The sequence below is a fragment of the Amborella trichopoda genome, chromosome 7, assembly GCF_054954075.1.
Source record: "Amborella trichopoda isolate Santa Cruz 75 chromosome 7, AtrichopodaSantaCruz75HAP2 v2.0, whole genome shotgun sequence".
Classification (NCBI taxonomy): Eukaryota; Viridiplantae; Streptophyta; class Magnoliopsida; order Amborellales; family Amborellaceae; genus Amborella; species Amborella trichopoda.
Genome location: NC_142342.1, coordinates 6,708,193 through 6,726,397, shown reverse-complemented (window position 1 = coordinate 6,726,397; position 18,205 = coordinate 6,708,193). Strand labels below are relative to the sequence as shown.

Sequence of the window (18,205 nt, the reverse complement as noted above, 5' to 3'; positions counted from 1 at the left end):
ACGTATGGAATTTTAAGAATACCGTGTTAATCAGTTTATCAATAGCAAGTTATCAATATCAAACATTTGAGGGCTTGATATATCAAAATCAAACATTTTTAATATATCTTGAGGTCGTGCAGTAGCTTCATGACTTTAAACTTTTTTTTTTCATTATTAGTATATAGATCAAGGTCCAGATGATCAATTTGAGTGTTTCCTAGCATAGGAACAACTTTTCCCAGTATGTTTTTGAGGTGCATTTTACTTCAATAGTATAGCTCTTGAGGAGTATAATTTATTTCTACTCTCTCAATCAGAAGATCTACATGGGATAATTTATTTCTACTCTCTCAATAATGAACCGCTTAAGAATCACTAGATGATTATTCTTAAAAAAATTTGAAATTTGAGTTTTCTAACACTTACATTTCACCATTTGAAAATTATATAGTCTCAATTTAATCCCAAGACATTATTTTTTTCAAGTATATAGAGGGTACAAAGAGAAATATTTTTTATTGAGATCAATATATGGATGGGAGAGGTTACATCCCCAAATTTTGGGTTCCTAAAATTAATTATAGGGTGTCGTTTGCCTAAGAATGCAACTTTAAACAATCAAAGTAAGACACATCCTAAATTCTATCATAAAATGTAATTTTGTTGTAAAAAATTATTAGGATAGCATGGAAAGATATTTTCTTCTCTAATTATAAAATTTTAAATTCCAAATATGTTTCAAATCAAATACATCTATAAACATATGAAATTTTTGAAAATGGACGGTTCGCATAATATGTTGCAAAACACACTATTTTTTTAGACTCGAAAACTTTTTCTTTTTTCATCTCCATACATCTCGATGGTGAGATGATGAATTAAAAGGCTTCCCAACATCAAAGCAGCCTCTTTCAATGGATTTTTAATATACACTTTAATTTAATAGTTTAAGGTCGCAACTTTATATGAACTTTTTCCTTAAGATTTAGCCAAGGGAGTAAATGTGCATTCTACTCCCGAGGGAGTACAATATCTGTTTCTTTTATTTCAGGTGCGTTAAAGCTTTGCTGAAAATATCATTGGATCCCTCATCCCCTTCCTCCCTTCTTCTTTTTTTAACCTATTTTCCCTTTAAATTACCATTAAAAATTTTCTTTATACCAATTAAGTACTTTTTTTTCTCTTCCCTCCAATATACCTCTCACTAGGGGTGGCAATGGGTTGGGTATGAATCATGTCTAGCTAGACCCGAACCCAAACTCGAATGTATTCGGTTTCAGGTTTTAAACCCAAATCTAACCCATTGGGTCTTGAGTCTATCCCGTCGGGTCCTGGGTCTGATTGGATCCATGACCACCATCACTATAAGCTTCTTTTATTATTATTATTATTATTATCATATAACTATATTATTGATAACAAGGTCATAATCATCTCCCATTAGATTTCAAACCCTCTGATTTGTCGTTTAATAACTAAAAATAACTACAAATTCTTATTGTATATGATCCCTAATACACCCAAATAAATAGGACTTGAAGTATTTTATCTCTAACAATTTATAGGTCCAAATTTTGGACCCAGACCCGACCCATGGATCCAAATATTGGAACCATACTGGGACCGGTGTCAAGAATAGCCGTCGGGTCCCGGGTCCATTGCCACCTCTAACTCTCACCCAACCTTTTCACCCTAATCTTCCGTGGATATTCAATCGTATAAGAAGTTCTCCATCAATTTTTAATACTACAAAAGCACTTCTATATCAATTTTATCTCAATTTTATTGTGCTAAGAACCCCCCCCCCCCCCCCCCCCCCCCCCCCCCAAGAAACACATACAGCCGACAAACATGATCTTGGGTGGCAACGGGACGGGTCGGGTCCGGGCCAGATCCAAAGCCGGACCTGGACCTCGAAAAAACTTATAGGACCCGGACTCAACCAGACCGGAAGTTATCGGACCTAGACCCGATTGGACCAGACCCTAAACTTATATTTATATATGTATATGAAAAAGTTTATATAAGGATATAACCTTTTAATGTAGAACTACGGATGCCCCTCAAAAATCCATGGGAAAAGGTAGTTTTAATATTGAAAAACCATTTGATTGATCATCGACATGTATGACTATGAAAAATAAAAATATTATAAGTCTTGGAAATGGTGCATTTTACAACATATATCTACACCGTCCATTTTCAAGATTTTCATAGGTTTATAGATCTACTTGATTTTAACCATTTTTTAAATTTAAAATTTTATAATTAGATATAAAAATAGATTTTGAGATAATCCTGAGAACATTTTACATCAAAATTATATACCATGATAAAATTTGAAGGGCACCTTACCTCTACACCTACGGATGTTATATATATATATATATATATATAAAGGGAAATGTTGGCGTAGACCCACTAGCTCATAGCTACATATGAGTCTAACGGCTCAAATTGAATCTGGACCGATCCCATGATTACAATTGCATTTCATATTTTTATTTTTATGTTTTTTATAAATCCAAATCACTTGAAATTTTGGGTGTACGTTCTTTTAAAATAGGATAATCTAATAAAAATATCAAAAAATCATTTGTAAAAAATAAATTGACCAAAATACCTCCAATTGATTTATATTTTATGATTTTTTTTTTTTTTTATTAGGTGCTCCCTAATGAGAATAATAAACATCTAAAATTTTATGTAATTTAGATTGCAGAAAAAAAATTAGAATACAAATACAAATGAGGTCGGGACCATCAGATCGGCCTAAATTGAATTTGGGCCGTTGAGCTCATATGTGGTTGTGAGCTAATGTGGCTACGCCAGCATTGCCCTTATTTAAATATTATACTTAAAAATATATAATTGTGTTTATTTAAAGGGTGTGGTTTCTATAAGGTTGCAACCTTAAACAATCCAATTAAAGCACACCTTAAAATTTTATCATAACATGTAATTTTGTTGTAAAACATTCTTAGTATTATCTTAAAATCTATTTTCATACCTAATTAGAAAATTTTAAATTCCAAAAATGGTTAAAATCAATTAGATCTATAAATATATGAACATCTTGAAAATGGACGGTCTAGATAATGTGTTGCAAGATGCACTATTTTTGGGATTAAAAAACTCTTTTTTTTTTTCATATTCATAGATCTCGATACTGAGACGATTGATTAGAGGGATTTTTCAACATTAAAACAATATTTCCGATAGATTTTTGAGGTGCATATGTGATTCTACATTTGCCGGTTGCAACCTTATATAAACTTTTCCCTTATTTAAATATTATTAAAAATATATTAAATATTATTTAAATAATAACACTATTCGGATTGAGTCCACATAGACCCCAACCCAAATCATGGGGTCCAATATTTGGATCTAGACCCAACCCACCGGGTCCAATTTCTAAACCCATACACCTTACCCTGGCCGGGTGGGGTCGTCGCATGCCGGGTCCATTACGATAAACTCTCACTATCTAAAGATATGCTTGTAAAATGGTAAGTACCTAAATAACCTACACGTACCTCTTCCTAAACAGCAAAACTTCCCACGCTTACAAAATGAAAAAAATATTTTTCTTAATAAAATATAAAGGAAACTATATAACTAACTCAAAAGGAGCCCCCAACAACTTGTTACTCACGAGTTAGTACTTGAATCCAAAATCATATGGTCCCGACCCGACGCGGAGTCTCAACCTATTGGAGCCGAGCCGAGCCGAACCGAGCCGAATGCTGTTTTTTTAATTCGTATTTTGTATGAGACAGTTAGCAGAGACAAATATATTGAAGATCGACCTCACCTTCCTAAGTTTTGGAATCGTAAGGCTCCCTTTCCTGTCGTGTCAAGACCTTCCTATACCTCCATGTCTATAAAAAGGTTAGTCACTGTGATGGTCCTCACAAAAGATGAAATGAAGAAACTATCGACCATCTTTTTATTCATTCCCCTGTTTTGTGGGAATGGATAGGTAGGACACGGGATGATTCTCAATTGTTGCAGCAGTTTTGGTCTTCTTCTTTCTCCTTTTTTGGGTATTAATCTGTCGAGGATTGTTGTCGCCGCATCCCTCTGCAATCTTTGGAAAGAGCGTAATCTTCAAACTTTTGAGGGGGACTTTTCCACCATGTTTGTAGCCATTCAATGCTTGATCATTACTTGGGTTTTTCTGCTCTCTCCCCTCTCTTCGGTGCCGAAAGAACTTTTTTCCCATTTCTGAGAAATCCTATCTTTCAGGTTAAGAATTAATTGGCGCACCTTTGTTTGGGCAAAGCCGTTAAAGGAATGGGTTAAACTAAACTTTGATGGAAGTGTTTGATGACAAATTTCTAGATATGGGGATCTGCTCCAAGATCACAGTGGTGAGACAATTAGGTCTTATTTTAGAAGGATACATGACTGTGAAATCAACGATGTAGAGCTTTGGGCGTTGAAGATGGGACTTTCAAGGTTAGTTTTTTTGCATCACATTATCATTATTGAAGGAGACTCTGCAAATGTGATCAAGTGGTGCTTGCAAACGGATCTTACGCCATGGAAGCCTAGTGCCATAATGGACGGGATTCTCATCTTGTTGAGTGGTTGTGAATTATCTTTTGTTCATGTTCGATGCGGCTTCAACTCGGAAGCTGAGTTCCTGACTAAGCTTGCAACTTCCTCCTGAATGTAAACTATAACGGCCTAAAAAATTAAATAACATTAAATAGATACATAAATGTAAACTATAACGGCCTAAAAAACGAAATTTAAACACAAGGAAAAAGTTTATATTTAATTGCAACCTTAAAGTGTTGAATTAATGTGCACCTCAAAAATTCATCATAAAAAGTTAATCTTTTTTATGTTGAAAAACCCTCTAATTGATCATCTCGATATCGAGGTACTAATGTGAAAACAAAAAAAGATTTCGAGTCTTAAAAATAATGTATCTTGCAACATGTTGCGTGGACTATCCACTTTCAAGTGTTTATATATCTCCTTGATTTGAACCATTTTTGAAGTTTAAGACTTTACAATTAAAAATGAAAGTAGGTTCTCAAGCCATCCTAAGAATTTTTTACACCAAAATTATATTTGTGATAAAATCTGAAAGCGCGCCTTAATTTGATTGTTACAATTACAACCTTATACAAACCACACCCTAAACAACATATTCCTACGAGACCCTTAAGAATAAAGTAACAATGTAAGACTTTACAATCAAACTTGATATTATCAATTTTACAATTTTTTACATCAATTACCATTTTTTTCTGAATTCGTTTTGGATCAATATAAATGTTACCATATATTTTTTCACGGGTTTATTTGTTCCCATTGTTCATAAGCTATTACCCAGAAGATAAATTTTTTAATGACAAAATTCATTGTCTGATGTTTTCTTGGATTATACATGGTAAATATTAGAATTGGAGAAAGGTTCTCATAAGAGCAAAATGAAATCTCTTCATATTTTTGTCCCTTTGTTGACATAAATTAAGGGCTCAAGCGGATTCTCCAGGGACATGCAAGGACATTACAATAAGCTGTTATAAAGTTCATAGCATACGTGTGCGCGCAAAACGTTTAAAATGTTTAATGGACAAACATTTCTAGACGTGTGACTTCATTATATTATATAATATAATGACATTTCTCAACCTTAAAGAAGAGTGAGTGAGGTTTGAATAAGTCTACAACCTTACACAATCAAAGTAAGGTGCATCTCCAAACTTTGCATAAGATGCAATTTTGGTGTTGCATCTCTGATTATACAATTTTAAGCTCGAAAAATGGTTCAAATCAAACTGATCTATAGACGTACAAAAAACTTCAAAATAGACAATTCTGATTATATGTGCAAGATGTACTATATTTAAGACTCGAAATCTTTTTTTTTCTTGTCATATCTATACATCTCGATGTCAAGATGATCAATTAGATGGTTTTCCAACATCAAAATCACCTCTCCCGATGGACCTTTTGATGTGTACTTGAATAGACTATTCAAGGTGTCAACCTTATATAAACTTTCCCTAAGATTATTACGTTTAGGTCTGAGAAATTCCATGCTTAAGATTATTACGTTTAGGTCTGAGAAATTCCACGCTTGATATATGAAGAAACAACTAGAACCTATCCAAACTTCTTTTCCTTGACTTGTGTCAATACCTTTACTGTCATACTCAGGCTTGGTTCCTATTAGTTTTGTTAACCTTATTCTTCTTTACGTCACAAACCATTCAGTAATAAGGGCAAGGCAAATTTGCATTCACCATACAATTGATATAAGATCATGAAGCATACATACATTTGAGAAATAGATAAATACAAAGATAGATTCAGGGTCAACAGATAATTGGGACTCGGGGGAAAAGCTGAAACCAAAAACTGTACATTCGTTGCTTTCTCCACTAGAAGAACCAAGAAACCTTTCAGCTGCTCCAAATAACCAGCAGCATTATTTCAAGCAACAGGTCGACAAAACAAATCAGTTGCTGGATTTTGGTCTGATTCTTGAACAGTAATTCCTATAATAACCCTATATTCGTGAACTCATTCGTATTAGTCTCAAAGTCAAATATGAGCATGGAGGTCCCAGTGGGAGATTGAGGCAATTCATAAGCCATTTCGGGGTACGAGTTCTCAATCAATGGAGAGTTGGGAAATTCCCATTCTTCAAGAGGAAAACCTGAAGGGCTCAAAGTAGTTCCAATATCCTGAAAATTAGGATCGTGCTGCTGCTGGGTATTATTTTGCAAGGGCAAGGATTCCTGGTTAACAACATCTGTTTGACACAGCATATTCATTTGATCTCCATAGCCAAAATTTGATGGTGCCTGATTGAAGCCATTTGAGGACAATGGAACCCCTGATGGATATGGGCCGCCCTGAAGTTGGCCATGAGCTTGAGGTAAAGGAGGTTGACGCACATAAGATCGGAGTTGAGGAGAGCAGGACGAAGGACTTGTAGGAGGTTGAATCGAATCTAGAAATGAGAAATCCACTATGCTCGACAAGTCACAAGAGTTGGGGCCATTAGGATATGAACAACTCTTCATAGGCATGGAACCCGCGATGAAATTTTGCGTGTTATTCACGCCAACTTCTTTTGGGTGCAACATTTGTGGAGAGAGATTCCTGGATTGACAAAAACCAGGAGTGGAGTTCACATGGGGCGCTTTGGTTCGACTAAGAATATGATTGCTTATAAGCCTTTGAGCATGCCTCTGATTGTTGTTATTGTAAGAAGAATTAGAGGCTCGATTCATTAAAGAAGCATTTGAAGGAAAGGTAGATTTTAATCTCTTGTGATGATTTGAAAGCGTAGATATTGTCCTCTCCCTGTGTGTGTGAGTCTTGTTTAGCAACTCCTCCGAAGTCTTGCTCCCAACATATACAAATGCAGCCCTGTCCGTTCGTCGCTTGGTAGAGAACTTGGGTAGTACATAAGGTGTGGTGGACCTATTGGTTGAGCAAGGAGTATATGGGCTACTACTATTGGGTAGACGAATCTGTGAAGGTTGGGGCATGTTTGACATGAAGTGTGTAGAATGAGATGAGGTGGGAGCAGGGCCCGAACCGCAATGGGTTGGAGCCATTGATAGAGAAGTATCCAAAGTCTTTGGCATTGTTGCAGGTGAAGCTTCGTTCTTCTTGAAATTTTTTCTCTCCATCTTCCATTTCTCATCATGTTCAGTTGCATGACAATGGTCACAAGCTGAGTTCCATGTGCACCATTGGAAGCACGGGGCATGCGTGTCACAAACATAACAGTGGCACTGCAGTAGTAAAAATCAGGTAAATGAATGTGTTGTTTTTTTCAAAGATATAAATTAATATAGGGACCTAGTGTGCAACTAAAAAAAAACATAGGGACAGTGTAATATAATCCATCTCACTCGACTCGACAGAAGCTCGATAGTCGTTCTCTTTCTCTGTCTCTCAAGCTGGGTCCCTCCCACCTGGGCCAGGGCCGAGGCTAAGCGAGTAGGCGCGTGCTATACAACACCAGTCAGTCTAACCGACCGGACTACTTGACATCAGGGACGAGGTAGAAGGGATAGCAGGTCATACTCCTGCATTTCTTCGCTCTCCACATCCATCGATTATTACGGGGGATCTTGCTAGAGTAAGGATTAATAGTTCCCATCCATTAGCCAGCCCCCCCTCTTAAAGAAAGGGAACCTTGTGGTTTCCCAGAACCTTCTCCCACAATAAGAAGAGTTTGACTTGGACAAGTTCATGATATGAAGAGCCTTTGATGAAGAACACCCTACTTAGTTTCTAGCTGGATGAGTGATCAATAGGCAGAGGAGAGAGACAAGAAAGAAAGGGTATAATGTGCCGCATTCGCAGCTTTTTCAAAAGAGGAGGGTGACGCATCAATGTTGTTCTTGCAGCTCAGGGCAAAACTGATTTGTGTGGTCTCAGCCGATTGATCTAGACATTACATTCATACGGAGCTATCATGAGTTGCACAAAAGAAATATAGGGACGGTGTAATCTAATGGACAGTTTTTTTTTTTTAGAATGGCTCTTTGTTTATGTTTTTTTTTTTGTGGTGATAATAGACAATTAGTTTCCGTAGTCCCTTTCATTCAACACTGTCCAGTGAAATGATGATTGGTGATTGGAAGAGTTGAGACCCCATCCGAACAGGATGTGACCCCAAACCCTATATAATTGTCCATTTCAATGGACAGTGATGACCCCAATGGCCTATGGTTCTCCATGTTCCAAAGGATTACAGCATATTTTATAACTTCACAAGAAATGCTATGTGAGAAGTCACTGCAGGAGCCACAAAGTGGAAGCCTACAATGATCCAACAAAGGAAATATCAAATCAGAAAAAAAAAGAAACAATCTTTTCTATTTTTGCACAAAAAAAGAAAAAAAATCACCTAATCAGATAACTTTCAGAAAAAGGCCTTCTTACCATGTTACAAAATTTCTCATGTGATGTAGAGGAGAAAGGAAACTTCACACAGAGATGCCTCGGGTGGGGAAAGTCTCTACAAGCAACCTGAACAGTAAAGCATAATACATGTATCAAATACACCTACTACCAAATAACAAATACAAAATAATCAGTTCACTAAGAGCAATTATGTTCATAGGTACCAATTCAAAAAACATTTACCAGTTACATGATTTCATAGAAGATACATGATAAGATGTTTACGATTATGTAATTACTTAGTTAACCACAATTTAATTCATCATCATCAAAGCCTTTTCCCAACTAATTGAGGTCGGCTTTAACCACAATTTAATTCATCATCATCAAAGCCTTTTCTCTAGGATCATCATATCAATCATAAATAACCACCAAGCAACAGTTCTAGAGGCCGCTCAAAATCAGAAAAATCAAGGGAAAAGCCTCAAGCTCCACAACTGAAGCAAACTCACCAAACCATCTAGCTCGTCTCACTTCAAATTCTTTCTCCCCCAGTGATCTCTCCTCTCAAAAACACAATCTACACCCCTCTGTCAGCAGATACACTGCCATGTCCAACAAAAAAAACCTATCACAAAATAAATTTCCCCAAAAACCAGTTCCATATCCCTTCCCAAACCTATATCCAAATCCCTGCCGAAAGTCCAAAACCACCTCTACAATGACCCTATTAACACTGCATGCACAAAGAACATACTTAATACGGACCCCAACCTTATCCACTTTGCTTCCAAAGACCTTCAGCCTTTCTCTCCACACATCTGGTACTGCTTAGAAGAGTTCTTTCATCTCACTTACATTCTTTGCAGTTGCCAAAGTCTAAAGCTGCCTTCAGCACAAAGGTTACTCCCATTCAAACCCAAACCCTTCCCCATTGTTACCTATAAAAGGTCTCTATCCACCTTTCCCACCAAGATTTGAGAGAATCCAAAGATACATGAAAGGCACTCAAATGCTAGTCAAGCTAGCTTCAATAGTGTGACCCAGCTTCCCAAACAAGGAAAATGCCCTTTCCAGAGCTCCAAATTCCATTCAAAGTTTTAGGGAAAAATAATGATAGAAAAAAAAAAATAAAAAATAAAAAATTTGAGAGATTATACCCTCTCTCGGTCTACAAGGCAGTCTACCCCAAGATCTTTTCACAAGATCAAACTCTTGACTCAATCACCAATCTTCTCTTTGTTACAAAGAAGGGACATCTTCCCATTAAATATAATTAGTTAAATAAATAAATAAAACCCACAAACAAAAATAACTGTATCTCTCTCTCTATTCTCTACGTACCACATTTTCAACCCACCCCCTACAAACATATAAACTATATCCTCATAAAAACCTATCCTAACCAACTCCGATAGAGAATTTATTATTCTACCCTTTAAATCTCAACAACTAAATAAACAATAATAACTCTAAACAAAACTAAAATCTCAAATAACACCTTTTCTGAAAAATATACATATAAAATAAATAAATAAAACCCAATTTTTTTTTGCATCATTCTCCCTGGGTTGATAGAAGCTCGACCTCGAGCTTATGGAATTCAAAAATTTTCCTTCATTATCTTCTCCACTTTGTTCCAATTGGAAATTTCCACCCTTGTCTTGTATAACTATTTATTGTTGATCCTAATCAAACAAAGTCATGATATGCTTAAAAAATCAAATGTGATGCCAAAATCTCTTGCACCTTCCACCACTTGTATTTCATTAGTCTCAATCAACTCACCTTGCAAAGCAAGTTGTGATGTGTAATTAATGCTTGGATTGGTGGTTGATTCTCTTCTAGCTCTTCATGTTCTTCTTCTTCTGATTGCAATATATGAAATAGATTGCATAAACCTTGTTCTGTTACTTTACTAATACGCTCTACTGTGTTCTGTGAGTCTCTCAAATTTTTGATCCAATCACTCAAATATTTGATTTCATCAGTTATTTGTGATCAGCATGGATCTCAGGACTCTGATACCCACTGATATAGGGAGAAACTATAACAGGAAAATAAAAATAAAAAAAATTGAGAGATTATACCCTCTCTCTGGGTCTGCAAGAGAGTCCACCCCAAAATCATTTCACAAGATCAAACTCTTTACTCAATCACCAATCTTTTTCCCTTCGCTACAAAGAAGGGACATCTTCCCTTTAAATACACTTAGTTGAAAAAATAAGTAAATAAATAAAACCCACAAACAAAAATAACTCTCTCTATTCTCTACATACCACATTTTCAAGCCACCCTTTTGCTACAAAAAAGGGGCATCTTCCCTTTAAATACACTTAGTTAAAAAAAATTTAAAAAAATTAATAAAGCCCACAAACAAAAATAGCTAACCCTTATCTCTCTCTAACTTCATATCTTGTAAAAAGAAAGTTTGGTACCCCTTTTCCAACTCTCCCTTATCTTTCTTTTTTTTCCTTTCATGATGCTTATCAACCCATTAAGAGATAACAACCTCAACCCCCACAAAAATAGAAACTATATCCTCAAATCTATCCTAACCAACTCTTATAGAGAATTTATTATTCTAACTTTAAATTTCTACAACTATAGAAGAAAATAATAACCCTAAAGAAAACTAAAATCTCAAATAATAACTTTTCTTAAAAAATATATAAAATTAAAAAAAAAAACCGATTTTTATTTGCAGCAGTTTTCCACTAAGAGATTCCACATAACCCATTGGCTCCTTAACATAAACTTGTAATGTGAATAGTTCCCTAGTAGAGAGGTTAAACTGCAACAGCATGTCATAACCCCCTTAATTAAGCCATACCCTACTTCCATAAACCATCACACAAAGACAGGAACAATAACTGGTCATTCTAAGCTTACACCGGGATGCACATAAAACTAGTTTGTCATCCACAAATAGAAGGGGGGCATCCCAAAGGGTAGGCCAAAGAACTCCAAGGAGTAAAGCTCCTTGTTGAATGCAAAACATCACCGCAATATTGTACCCACACGCCATGCATAAATCCACACGCATCCAAAGGCTAAAGGAACAAGAATCCTAATATTAAACTTTTCACTGGCAAAGAAAAATGGTTAAATCCTCTGATGCATTGAACTACAAAATGGGTCATATGCATGCCACAGAACCTGATGTAATAGTCCTGTACATGGTCATATTCATGCATCTTAGGGCAAAATTGGATAGTACTATCTAAAGTTTTGAACCAACATCATCCTAAATTTTTAAATCAAGCATCTAAAATTCAGTCAACCACAGGATATGGAGTTTGGAATAGGCTGAAGAAAAGCAGCTCTACTCATCCACAAAAGGAAAAGAAATAATAAACCAATAAAAAATTATATTTGGTTACAAAACATAGAAACAAATGTGATACACATACATAAAAACAATAATATCAAAATGATTTTCAATAATATCATCATGGTTAAAAATTAACTGCCTTACAAATTAGGTATTGGGTTAGACAATATCCCACAAATCAACGATTTTCATTTAAGGATAAAAAGTATTTCAATGTTTATAACTAAAAAAAAAGTAGAAACATTCCAGGTAAATAAAAGTGGTAGTTATGCAACAATATGGGAGAACAGCTATATGACAGTCATAAAAAATGGGAGAACAGCTATATGACAGTGATAAAAATGACATACTAATTTTCTTGTAACAATCTCCATAGAGAGCAGAACTACAAATCAATCTTGGGAATCCCTAGAACACAAAGCATCATACTAAAAAACAATAATATCAAAATGTAGCACCGCGCATAAATGATAATTGGTTATAAATTAAAGTAACAAATTCTGAAGCAAAACAATATAATATATATATATATATATATATATATATATATATATACTTCAGAAGCAAACCACAAAGATACTAGGCAAACAACACATTCTAAGGCTCTTTCGTTTTCTCTGTTATTCTACAAGACGAGTTGCAAAATCCATAATCATTTTCTCTGTTCAAAAAGAAAATCATCATCATCGGTCTCTCTCTCTCTTTGAGCTCGGAAACTGATACAAATGCAAACCAGAATGAACCCCAAATCGAAGTGAAATTCATTTTAACCCTAAATCCAACTGAAAGTCATTGACACCAACCTCTCCTTTTTCACCCGTAATAACCAGATCATCTGAGCTATCAAGCCCTCCTTCAGCATCATCCCCTAGTTTATTTGGATTATCCTCCAAAACACAGCAATCATCGTCCAAATCTTCTTTAAATTCTGAATTCTTCAAATCCTTTGGTCTCAAATTCCCATTATCGTCAGCGCCTCCTTCCAAGACAACCACCTCAGTCTCATCACCACAGTCAAGAAGTGTAGAGAGCCAGTGAATGCCTGGCTCATCCTCGTCAGAAGATATCTCCCAAACCTCATTCGAACTCATCGCCGTCTCGATCTTCTTCAAAACCCTAGAGAAATGCAATCTTTTATGAGTTTATGTTTAGCAAATTGTTGCATGCGGGCTGGACTGCATTTTTGCAATACGCGGTCTAGAGGTATAAAGCATCCATCTTAAAGATGGATTCTGAAAGCTGTAACTAACGGTCCAAGTGTTTTTTTAATAAATGGAGTTTCTATAAAACCTAAGCATTGTGAAAATAAAATAAGGAAAACCATTCTTTGTTCCAGTGCAAAATACGAGTTCTATCCTCCCCTTATCCATAGGTTCATTTTTTAATGGTGGGATAAGATTGCTCCAATCACAATATCATCTCGTTACACTATTTTATTTTTAATTTTTTTTTATAAACTATTTTGACATCAAATTTTGGACTGACATTCTTCTATTAAACTCGTAATAACAAAAAATAAAAAAAAAATATTTTCAATAAAATAAAATGATAAAAATACTTTTAAAAGTTTCAAGAGGTTTTGATCATTATTTTTATCGAAAAATTATTGTTAATGTTTTTTATAGGTGTGCCCCAATCAAAATATGGCATATACCAAATTTCATATTCATAAAATTTGTATTAAAAAAAACTAAAAATAAAATACTTTGAGACGTTGAATCTAATATCAAACGGTAAGTGGTTCTCTTGATAAAAAATGGACGGCCGGATGGTAGGGGGAAGATAAAACTTCTATGTTATTGGGGAAACATATAAATCTTTCCCATAAAATAAAGCTTCACATCATATCTTCCTTACAAATACACTTCCAACAACAAAAATCTTCACGATGGCTCTAGCATCAATTTCCAACAATAATAATAAAATTTGAAAGTAATATAATGTACAGACCTTTGTTGATTTGTGAATACTTATTTTTAAGGTGAAATAGACGGTTTAGATAATTTTTTATAATATAAATTATTTTTAGAGCTTGAAATCTTTATTTTTTTTCACAACCATAATGTTCATGTCGAGATTATCCATGTAAAGGTTTTTCAATGCTTGAATTACAAAATTTTATGAGTTATGAAGTGAGGTTTTACTTATTTTGAAAGAGTTGTAGTCCTATCAAACTATTTTCCTTTTTTAATATAATTACTATTTTTAGTTTTCAAAATATTATTATTATTTCACATTCATGATCTCCATATTGAAAATTATATCCTCTAAAAATTATGATCAAATTATATTTAAAAAATATATTTATTACCAAGTCTGCATTTCTATCATATGCAGACTGGCCATATAGAAACCGTGTCCGTTTGTTTATTATCTACTAGCAAAATGCTCATGTGTTCCACACGTGTTTTGTAGAAGCAGCATGTAAAGAAGTAACTCAAAAAGCTTTGCAACCATGTAAGAAATCAAAATTTTACTTTTAAAAAATGAGATACCAAGATATTCGTATAGAAAAATGTACTAAAATTATTATGTATAAATTCAAATACCATGTCTTTCAAAATAAGATGTATAGATGTTTCATAAACAATCATGGGTGCATTATGGAGTAATTTATCATTATATTCAATAAATTTTGGTAATTTCTATACCTTTGTTTTGTATATAGAGTATTTTTGTCATAAAAGTATTTTTTTGTTATTAGGAAGGGTATGACATCACCCAAATGGATTAGTGCTCCATGTGAGTGATGTCATATCCCATATAGATTATGTCATGTTCATACTAATGACCAAAATACATCTACTAAAACAACTACATATACAAAACAAGCATATAGAAGTGTCTAAATTTGCTGAGTGCAATGATAAATTACTCCATAGTGTGAATATCCTAATATAACATCTTACTTAAACCATAATTTATACTTAACAACCCAAAAATCTCCAACAACGAGAGAGATAGAGAGAGTTCAATATGACACAGGTAAATATTGGTTTATGCAATATTGTATGCAATTCTTGAAAAAGACATCTAAAAAAAAATTGTTACAAGATAAACCATTTATAGGGCTTCTAATTTATTTTCTTTTAGGTAACCTAATTTATTACCAAATTTGCATGGAAACCTAATTTATTTAGGTCTCACACTTTTTCTTTTACATTTTTGGCTTTATTTTGTTTTGTGTAATTCAGTAGGGAAGACAAGCCCCTGTCCATTTTTTCAAATAGATTAGGAATTAGCTTCTTAAAAGTGTCAGTGAAATTGGAAACCATCACGTGGTAACTAGATATAGGGACCAGCCCCTTTCCCAAGTCTCACTCCATTATATGTATTTTGTACTGTTTATTACCAAACTACTATGCAAAGCTAATTTTTTAGACCTCACATTTTTTTATTTTCTTTTCATTTTTAGGTAATTTAGCTAGGAAAACAAGTCCCTGCCAATTTTTTCAAATATATTAGAAGTTAGCTTTTTGAAAGTGTAAGTAAGATTGGAAACCACCGCATGGTAACTAGGTATGGGGGTGCTACCACTACGACCCAACACCTTCCCCAGGTCTCACTCTGTGACATGTATTTTTTACATTTTATTATCAAACTACTATGCAAAACTTATTGTTTTAGGTATCACAATTTTTCTTTTTATTTGTCTTCTTTGGATAATTCAATGGGAAAGACGAGCCCTACCCATTGTTTCAAAGGAAAAAGCTTATATGGAGTCGATGCTCTAAACAATCAAATTAGAGCCCACCTCAAAAATTTCACCATAAGAGGTTGTTTTGATGCCTAAATATCCTAAATTAATCATGTCAACATCAAGTTGCGCGAACATGAGAACAAATGGATTTTAAGTTTTGTAAAAAGTGCATCTTGTAACATATTTTTTGACCATCAATTTTCAAGATTTTATAGATGTGCTCGATCTACAATATTTTTTAAGCTTTACATTTTTATAACTGATGGTGAAAGTATATTTTAAGGCTATCACAAAGATTTCAAATCATTTCTCGATACTATTTGAAGGTGCGCTTTATTTTGATTGTTTTGAGCTTTGGTTATGTACAAACTACATTATTTTTCAAATAGATTAGAGTTAGCTTTTTGAAAGTATAAGCGAGATTGTAAACCACCACGTGGTAACTAGGTATGGGGGGTGCTATTACCACGACCCAGCCCCATTCCAATAAAATTGATGTCTAGTAGCGCACAATCTAAATATTTTAGACGGTCAAATTTGGGTGTTTAGTAGCGCAAAATCTAAATATTTTTTATTTTCAAAATAAAATTGATATATGGTGATTCAAAGTGAATACCACAGTTTCATAGTAGAAACGAACTCAAAGGGTGGCTTGCCCTGACCCAGCTCAATCAACACAACCCTAAAAATGTAAGGCTTAGGCCACAAAACATGGCATGAAGGCTGGGATGGGCTAAGGCCAAGCAACCATGGCCCGAGAGTATGGCCAAGCCTGGCTTGGCCAAGGTTGCCCAGTCTTGACCTATTTTTCTTTGTTTTTGTTTTTGTTTTTTTTGTTTTTTCTAATTTTATTTGGCCGACCGGCCTTGTTAGCGCTATGGTTGGCATGGGCCAAAGCTTTTTTGGCATGATCGCGGCAAGGCCATAACTGGACCGGCCCTTTAGGGAATAGGGAGGGCCCGGCCCACTATCATTCCTTTGTACTCATGGGCCTAGCTAGCTCGAGGGAATACATATACAATATCATCATGCAGGAGCACAATCAAAAAACTAGTTATAGAGCGTGCGAGAGAGTGGGAGAAGCGGGAGGGGCCTATCAAAATAACTAAATCCTCACCACATAACTCGTCGGAATTGCCATTCAAGCCTTGGAAAAATTTTACATTCATCATCCCAACTTGAGCATTATAACCAATATATATATATATATATATATAAAAAAAATAAAATAAAATAAAATAAGATTTTCAACTCTAAAAATAGTGTATATTGTAACAAATTATTTAGATAGTCCATTTCACCTTAAAAATAAGTGTTTACAGTTTCACAAGATTTGTATATTTTTTTTTATTGAATTTCAAAATTTATTGTCGGTGTTGGAAATTGATTTTGGAACCGTCATGAAGATTTTCGTTGACAATAGTACCTTTCGAAAGAGGATTTGACATGAGGCTTTATTTTATTTTCAAACCTAGGCCTTATAGAAACGTTTAAACGCATGTTATTAGAAAGGGGTGACGTTTATGATGCACTTGTAAATTTATTTAGAGAAGTCGTTTCGGTGTCAAAAATCATATGATAGCTTTAAAATACCTTCTATCATCGGTTATAAAATTTTAAAGTTTAAAAATGGTACGGTACAAGTAAATCAATAAATACGAAAAAATTTTGAAAATAAATAATTAATATAAAATATACTATTATTTAAATTTAATTTTTTTTCCATGCTTATTAATATGAAGATCAAAATTGCCAATTAAAGGGTTATCTACGCGGGACTGTCCATTAGAGTTGCAACCCTATATAAACTTTCCTTAGAAAGGGAGAAAGAACCAAAAAGAGACTCGTAAGAGAAGCTGGTTTGTAAAAGCTGTGCCCTATTTTTCCCTCCCATTACAAAGCCGGGAGCAAACCTTACCCCCCCCCCCCCCCCCCCCCCCCCCCTTCTCTCTTTCCCACGCACACTTTAACGCTTTGCAGTCGGCACCTCTCTCTCTCTCTACGCATTAACCTAGGGCTTCACACAAGTAAGTATACATACAAGTCTCAACTCTTTGCATTCTTACACTGCACATCCTCTTTGATTTTTCTTCAGTGGTTTTATGTAACATCGAGGTGCTTTATATGGTTTAGGGTTTTCAATATCTGTTGCAATTTTCTTCTTTAATGCTTTCTTCTCGAGTATGTGGGTTTTTTTGTACAGTTCTTAAACCATCTTCGTGTTAGGGTTCACTGTCATTTTTGTAAAAAAAGACTTTTTTTTTTTTAAATTTACTGGGCAAGTTCATATTTAA

General features: G+C 34.6%; 1 protein-coding gene across 4 annotated transcripts; it reads right to left on the bottom strand.

Annotated features, from left to right (window-relative positions):
- Positions 1–3,558: 3,558 nt before the first annotated feature.
- LOC18444216 (RPM1 interacting protein 13) lies at positions 3,559–13,318 on the bottom strand. 4 transcript variants are annotated; one of them, XR_016058880.1, is made up of 4 exons: positions 13,015–13,318; positions 8,917–9,003; positions 4,392–4,677; positions 3,559–4,222 (listed from the first exon to the last, which is right to left on the bottom strand). XR_016058880.1 is itself a non-coding variant. In XM_088871217.1 (3 exons), the coding sequence occupies exons 1-3, from the start codon at positions 13,300–13,302 to the stop codon at positions 4,597–4,599; spliced, it is 456 nt and encodes a 151-aa protein (XP_088727343.1). In that variant the 5' UTR covers positions 13,303–13,318; the 3' UTR covers positions 3,559–4,596. The 4 variants fall into 4 exon arrangements, 3 of the variants coding, with proteins under 3 accessions (XP_088727343.1, XP_006854454.1, XP_088727342.1); XM_088871217.1 differs by having other exon boundaries at positions 3,559–4,677; XM_006854392.4 differs by lacking the exons at positions 3,559–4,222; positions 4,392–4,677 and adding an exon at positions 6,241–7,757.
- Positions 13,319–18,205: the final 4,887 nt, after the last annotated feature.

Bases quoted from the DNA above. Each gene is read 5' to 3' on its own strand.
- LOC18444216 (XM_006854392.4), bottom strand. From the start codon at position 13,302: ATGAGTTCGAATGAGGTTTGGGAGATATCTTCTGACGAGGATGAGCCA. The intron at 9,004-13,014 runs GTTGGTGTCAAT...TTTACTGTTCAG, and splicing joins TTACGGGTGAAAAAGGAGAG to GTTGCTTGTAGAGACTTTCC. The intron at 7,758-8,916 runs GTAAGAAGGCCT...TTACTACTGCAG, and splicing joins ATGAGAAATTTTGTAACATG to TGCCACTGTTATGTTTGTGA.